The 7,511-nt window shown below is 36.1% G+C and overlaps 1 protein-coding gene across 2 annotated transcripts; it reads left to right on the top strand.

Moving 5' to 3' along the window:
• Positions 1–1,311: 1,311 nt before the first annotated feature.
• On the top strand, positions 1,312–7,014 carry LOC111015638 (ARM repeat superfamily protein). Of its 2 annotated transcripts, XM_088123329.1 has the most exons (10): positions 1,312–1,496; positions 1,529–1,693; positions 2,484–2,834; positions 2,909–3,124; positions 4,034–4,680; positions 4,892–4,988; positions 5,070–5,123; positions 5,204–5,268; positions 5,356–5,546; positions 6,216–7,014. In XM_088123329.1, the coding sequence occupies exons 1-10, from the start codon at positions 1,425–1,427 to the stop codon at positions 6,845–6,847; spliced, it is 2,490 nt and encodes an 829-aa protein (XP_087979455.1). In that variant the 5' UTR covers positions 1,312–1,424; the 3' UTR covers positions 6,848–7,014. The 2 variants fall into 2 exon arrangements, with proteins under 2 accessions (XP_087979455.1, XP_022146414.1); XM_022290722.2 differs by having other exon boundaries at positions 1,313–1,693.
• Positions 7,015–7,511: the final 497 nt, after the last annotated feature.

The following is a 7,511-nucleotide window of genomic DNA, read 5'->3' as shown; positions in this document are numbered from 1 at the left end:
GTAAGAGATGAATGAAATTATACATTTTTAAGTAATGAGATTACACATCGTTTGAGATGGATCACACCATTTCATTCCATTTCTATTTAGTAAACATTATCAAATGAATGAAAATTTTGATTCTCGTTCTTTGATTTTTCTTTTTCGTAAAATGGGCCTTGGTGCAACAAAGTGATAAATACACCATAAGAATAATCTTATTCATTTTATAAACTCAACTGTTAGGATTGGTGGAGTTAAATCGACGAAGGAACAAGTTAGAGATGAGTCAGGATCAAGCTTGGATGCATAGAAGAGAGAAAATTAGTTTTTTTTTCCCTCTTGTTGTTGTTTCCAAAAGAACACTCATTTTTAATTTTTTGAAAACATAAAACTTAAGTGCTTACACGTAGTAGATATCTTCGTACTTACCACCATTAAAAATTCTCTATGCATTCATCTTCTTTAACTATATTTTTTTTTTGAAAAAAAACTGTCAAAAAATCTATTAATTCTTTAATGGTAGTAAGTAGAAAGATATTTATATTTCCTGGCATCTAAATTTTAACCTTTTAAAATAGAAAAGATATTTATTTTCTACATTTCTCACTCCTATTGGTAAAAAATTTAATGTCCATCAGTAGAAAATATGAGTGTTGTTGGTTAAAAATTAAGTATTTTTCCAAATAAGGTTACTAGAGAAAGATATATACCAACTTGTTAGTACAAAAGTGTTATTCTACTAGGGAATCGAGAAGTATGATTGATTTTCGCAGCAAAATAGTATTTACGTGCTTTTCGTCCGCAAGTATATCCTATCTACCGCAATCAAAATATTTACAAGTTAAGAGAAAGAAAACAATTTTTTTAAATAAATATATGTCAACTTTTTAATGACGGAGATAATGGATAAACACCTAAGGATTCACTTGTTTCGTGGAAATTCAAAATTCTCATCAGACTAATAAGCCTTTATCGAAGTACTCGTGGAAGTGTTTGATAGAAGGAAAAACCTTTGAAAGTTCAAAAAACCCCGTCCCCTATTTTTTGGTATCAATCACTCCTCCATTGGACCTATATAGTCTATTGAAGCATCTTGAGAATTACCTCTAGAAGGACTTCCACCACTCTCAGCGTTTAAAATTTTGAATCAACAAGAGCATGTTTGGTAAGGTTAAAAAAAAAATCCAAATCTTGGAACCCAAAGTGTATTTTTGTCGAGTAGTTTATGCTACAGAGTTAAATTTCTCTCAAATTTTACAGGTCAAAATATTTCAACTAAAGGGAGAAAAATGCATTAAAAAAGTCGAAATTTCCAATAAATCCCAAAATATCATCTGCAAGAGCAAAACCAGATAACAGTTGCACTACACACTACACTACACCATTTCTTCTTTAATTCCATCAATTTCTGTATTCTGCCTTCAATCTCTCGTCTTCTTCTTATGATTTGTTGGCCAAAATGTTGGCCTCTGCGATTTCAATCTCCACTAATTTCCATCCCCCCCTTTCCAATCGCCAACACTCATTCTTGAGCACTCGCATGAAGGTTTTTGCTGCGGGAACTAAACCCAGAAACCTATCGGTCTTTCTCTACCATCTACCTTATCGCGGTCGCTACCCAGAATCTCTCTCTAATCGTTTTGTCCGCCGGAGTGTCAGCAGCGATGGCGGCGGCGCTGTTGATTCTACCCACCAGCAGTCTGCAGCTCCCGTAAGTATCGGCAACATCCATGTCCTATCTGGGTTTTGTTCATCTGCGATTCTCTTCTGTTTGTGTTAGAATTTGGGCTGCTTTTGTTTTTTCAATTTGAATTGGATGGATTAATTTTGGGTGAACTTACAAATTTAGTACTAAACTTGTCTGTGCCCATTATTTAGTCCTTTTTGTTTTGGTTCTAATAACTTCTAATTGATGGCACGGTTGCTCAAATGTTGTAGCATGTTGGTTAGGCCTATTTGTGTCCACCATTGTCATGTCATGTCATATTATTATTTTTAGTCTAATTGATGTACCACATCAATATATAAGTAACAGTGTTAATAGCAAAAACTAAATATACACAGGGTATATAGATTCGAGAGTGAAGTTGTAGTCTAGTCTTATGCTAGTTTATAGTTTTATCATTTTATGTCCTACTTTCTTTGTTTGTAAATGTAACTGTAAATTTGTTGTCCACATTAAAATTACCTGCTGTTCTGAGAAGTTTATATTGGTTTCTTGTTAGTCTTGAGTTTTCTTGTTCTTTTGAAATGGTCATCGAACTGTCTGAATAGTATCGGTAATGGTGGGTATGAAAGTCGTGCATGGCCACAAGGTCGAATCTTCATTATCAGCAACAGCATGAAAGCCATAGATCTTTGACCAAAATACAGCGTTAAATTGGAAGGATCTGCACTGATTTCTCCCACATTCTTTAGTTCTTTGCTTATTTTTCAAGGTTCTTGGCAGTTTACCATTTTATGTTAATGGTGACATGTCATAACTGCACTCTCACCCCCAGGACATCAAAGATGTACAGAATGATTCTTCTAGTGTTGGACACAGTTATGTGGCATTATTTGTCCGGATGCTCGGCTTAGATCACGATCCTCTTGATAGAGAACAAGCAGTAATAGCTTTATGGAAATATTCCCTTGGAGGAAAGAAGCACATAGATGCCATCATGAAATTTCCTGGATGCATAAATCTAACAGTAAATCTTCTTCAGTCAGAATCAATCGCTACATGTGAAGCAGCTGCTGGCCTTCTACGGTCAATTTCTCTTGTGAACTTATACAGAGATTCAGTTGCAGAAAGTGGAGCAATTGAAGAGATAACTGGCTTGCTTAGTCGACCGTCGTTGGCTCCCGAGGTGTGTTTTCCCTTTCCATTTGTCTTTTGGTAGCATGTATAGAGCTATATCTGAATGCAGCTGAAGCTTTGCAGGTGAAGGAGCAAAGCATATGCGTTTTGTGGAATTTATCAGTAGATGAAAAGCTCAGATTGAAGATTGCCGACACTGATATTCTTCTATTGCTTAGTAAGAATCTTGATGATGAGGACATGAAGGTGAAGGAAGCAGCTGGAGGGGTTTTGGCAAATCTGGCATTGAGTCCATGTAACCATGGAGTTATTGTTGAATCAGGCTTAATTCCGAAATTGGTAGGACTTCTTTTTGCTATTTTTTGGCTTATGGAAAGGTTAAAATTCTACTAGAAGCAGATGATGAATTTTGGAATTTTATGTTTATAAGTTAATGTTATAGAATATAATGGGGAAAGTATTGTTTATAACTGCTTGTTATGGTCGCCCTCGGTCCAGGATGGGATGAAATATAAATTTAGTGAAATAGATAAAGAAGATTGGGGTAAAATTGTAACTTGTAAGTTTGGTCTCTGAAATTTTGACCTTTAAACTTTCAAATATGTGTCTAATAAGTCTCCGTCATTAATTTTCTCAGTTTAAAGTTTACGCTATAGTCAGTCACGTAATCCTAGATAATATAGTCAATACACCACGTAAATGTTAAACTAAAAAAGCTAATGACAAAAACTTATTAGATTAAAATCGAAAGTTCAAGGACCTATTATAAATTTTTAAAATACATGACCAAATGGACACAAAATTTAGATTTAGAAACTTTTTGATGCCTACTCTAAAACTTTATGGACCAATAAGAGGGGAGGGAAGTAAAGGAAGAAAAATAGGGACTCTTATCCAAAATTTAAAAGAAAAAGGGGACTTAGGAGAGAAATTCAAAAATCTGATTACTAATTCAATTTCCAAGTCTTTCTATAATTATTGGAAATCCAACTAAATGAAATTGAACCATATCAAACATAATTTAAGGAACAAATACCCAATATAGTAATATTTTGTAACGGCTATTTCTGTTCCTATTCCTAATGAACCCTTCAATAGATGTTAAATAAACTATGCATTCTTACAGCTACTTCCATGCTTCAATCGGGAGGAGGGGCTTTTGGGTCTTACATTTGGATCAAGACAGCCAACAAATAAATTGACAAGTTAGAAGCAAACCTAGTATTGACTTTTGGTCTTTGGCTGCAGGCTTATCAGTTAAAAGCTGAGGCAGACAGCTCGAAAATTGTGAGAAAGGAAGCAAGAAATGTGTTGCTAGAACTTGCTAAGGATGAGTATTATAGAATTCTTGTCATAGAGGAAGGACTGGTTCCAGTACCAATTGTTGGTGCTGCTGCCTACAAGTCCTTCAGACCAGGCCTGCATTCATGGCCTAGTTTGCCTGATGGCACAGAAATTGAACAATCTTCTAACGGTCCTTCAAGATTTGGTGCCTCCGAATTACTCCTTGGATTAAATGTCGATAATAAGGCAAACATAGAGGAAGGAAAGATAAATGCAATTGTTGGACGGACGCAGCAGCAATTTCTGGCTCGAATTGGTGCTATAGAATTTGAAGATTTGAAGGACTCTCAACTTGAGTCATCTACCGGTAACCATCTTACACTCTTACCATGGATAGATGGTGTGGCTCGACTAGTTTTGATCCTTGAACTTGAAGATGATACCGCCGTAATGAGAGCTGCAGAGTCAATTGCTGACGCATCCATCAACGAACACATGCGTATTTCGTTCAAGGAAGCTGGAGCAATCAAGCATTTAGTTAAGGTTTTAGATAATATGAATGATGCAGTCAAATGGGCTACAATTAGAGCTCTGGAGAGACTGTCAATCAGGTAACATTTGAGTTGTGGCATTATAAAATTTTTAATTTGATTTAACACAGTAGTTTTTATTCACCTTTTTCAAAGGATTGAAGTAAGAGAAATTTCTTTAACCTTAAATGTAGAATGGTATGTTTGAGTTGTATCATAAATTGTTTGTTTTTTACCTTTAGTATATCGAAATACATGCTTTTTGTCTCACATTTTACTGGTGTTGGCACAGCAATGTTGTTTGCCAGACAATTGAAAATGAAGGTGCACTTGGTCCTTTGCTTAGTATTTTAAGGCTCTCAAATATCCCTGAAAATGTGATGGAGAAGGTAACTTTTTCTAGTTTATATTTGTGAGAACAAAGTTAGCAGTTTGGTTTGGTGCTGACTCAAGTCATCCTTGCCTCGTAGACGCTCGATATACTTTGTCGAATCCTGGACCCCAGTAAAGAAATGAAATCAAAGGTTTTGTCTTGTGTTTCATGCATCATGTTGTGAGACCTTGCAGTTTGAAATTGACTTACTAAGGTGTCCATATATTCCAGTTTTACAATGGACCGGTAAACGGGTCTCATGGAGGACAACATTCAGAATCTGAAGCTTCTACGAGGTTTAGTTGAGTGTAAATCTTGCTGTTCAACCATTCTTTTTTGTTAGTTATATACTAATGTGAAACTTTTTTTAACAACTTATATAGGAAAGATGTGCTGGATGCTGTTGCAGTTTCTTGCCTCGTTGAGATTTTGAATACCTCATCCCCAAACTTGAAACGCAAAGCCGCTTCTATCCTGGAATTTGTTTCTATTATGGACCCAAGCATGGAAATAATCGATTCCATGGCGATAGAATCTGGTTTGTTGGCTGTTTTCCAGTTAGGAGTCTCAATAGGTACGCACATCATTCTACTGAACTTCAATTGACTCCAACTGTGTCTTTGAAAATTGTGTGAGGGTACGCATAATGGGGCCGACATTCTTCAAGATTCTATTTAATGAGATATCAGTACCATCATTAAACATCAAAACCAGCATTATAAAGATAATCAAATAATTACATAGGTTGCTTCCCAAATCAAAAGATATTTTAATAGAAGTACAAGAGAGTTAATTGGCTTCATTCTTCTATTCATAGATTAGAACCTTCTCATAACAAAAGTTCGAAATGACCATGTTTTGGTATCGATGTTAAAGTGCAAGGTGTAGACCCAAATGCCTTGAGGTAATTGATTCAAACTAGTGTTTCAAAAAGTGCTCTGACATGGTAACTATCAAAGACACCTACCCTACCCCTTTTGTAATTTTGGAATGATTAAAAATTCTTTTGAGGAATAAAATCACTTGTGTAATCTAGTTCAGAAGAAAGAGTTGTTGATGAGCTATATTGAGGAGGTTGGCTTTTAGGAAAATAGATGATCGGTGTGACTTTTAAGAATGAGCATGCATGTGTCATTTTCTTATAGCTTTTAGAAATCTGATACTCATTTGAAATAATCGACTAGATAGTTTCTAAGCATGAGATTTTGAAACCTATTTCTCTGTGTGATTTTTGGTTACATAGATTCTGATGCTGAAGATTGGCAGCCTGAAAGGTACGCCCTTGAAGTTGAGGAAGCTGGTCTTGCCATATCAGCAGCCTCCCGTCTACTAACGAAACTTCTCGATTCCGAGAAGTTCTACAACAAAATAAACTCTGCCCATTTCACTAAGTTACTTCGTCAAATCCTAAAGTCAGACATTCCCATTCACCACAAAGACTGGATTGCTGCCTGCCTAGTCAAAGTTAGCTCCATTTCAGCTCTGAACATGGATTCAGGGAATCCGATCAACATGGAGGTAACTCTTTACGAAACAATACCAAGACTCATTCAGCAGATCAAAGGCTCCTTCTCCATGGAAGATCAAGAATCCTCTGTTGTGGAACTGAACAGAATACTCTCAGAAGGAATTGTCGATGCTACCCGAGCTGTTGCTTCTAAAGGTGGTATCTTTCCATTGGTAAAGCTGATCGATGAAGGAAGCGAGAGGGCCACAGAAGCAGCCCTAGCCATACTGTATAATCTGAGCATGGACAGTGAAAATCATCCAGCAATTTTAGCTGCTGGAGCCGTGCCAGCATTGAGGAGAATCGTACTATCACAACGAGCAGAATGGCGACGAGCTCTTCATTTGTTGAGGACATTGCCTACATGACAAAAGCCAAAAGGTACTCGAAAAGTACATAGGAATTACACTGGAAATGCAAAATTTTTGTAGTTTCTGTATATCAACTGATCAGTGACTTTTTAGCTCTATGCTAAACAATGTGAAAATGAATACAACAGTGAATTTTACAAATGGTGTACAACAAGCTCTGTTTACTGCGGTTGTTCCACCTCTCCTCTTACCTTCATTTGTTTAACAGAGTTGAGTGCAAAACAGCCAATATTCAGTCAATTTTTTGGAATTTAATTCTGTAACTCTATAGTTTTTTCCCCTTTTTTCACTAGTGAAAGAAATGTAGCTCCTACACTGAAAAAAAGGTATCTTTGAGCACATTCTTGATATGTGGGAACCTATTTGTATAGGCAGAAGAAAGAGGTGGGCTTAATCATTCTGCCAAATAGCTTTTAAGTACTCAATTTATCATCATTTCATTGAAAATGCAGCAGACAGCAGCCTCCATTTTTATAAGAGTTGATCTGCAGAAAGATTGCTGATAATGCTCATACAATTGCATCTGTAAAGGGTGTGCTTCATTATTTAATCAAAGTCTTCACTTCCCTTTGTGGCCTTCAATTATGTGAACCAATTCAAACTAAGCATCTCTTTCTTCACTTTCTGCAAATCCACGAGATCAAAAGAGGGAAAACTTTTT

Source organism: Momordica charantia, assembly GCF_013281855.1.
Source record: "Momordica charantia cultivar OHB3-1 chromosome 4 unlocalized genomic scaffold, Mcharantia_2.0 BLBB01000004.1, whole genome shotgun sequence".
Taxonomy (NCBI): Eukaryota; Viridiplantae; Streptophyta; class Magnoliopsida; order Cucurbitales; family Cucurbitaceae; genus Momordica; species Momordica charantia.
The sequence above is the reverse complement of the archived record's forward strand: the minus strand, read 5'-3'. Positions and strand labels throughout refer to the sequence as shown.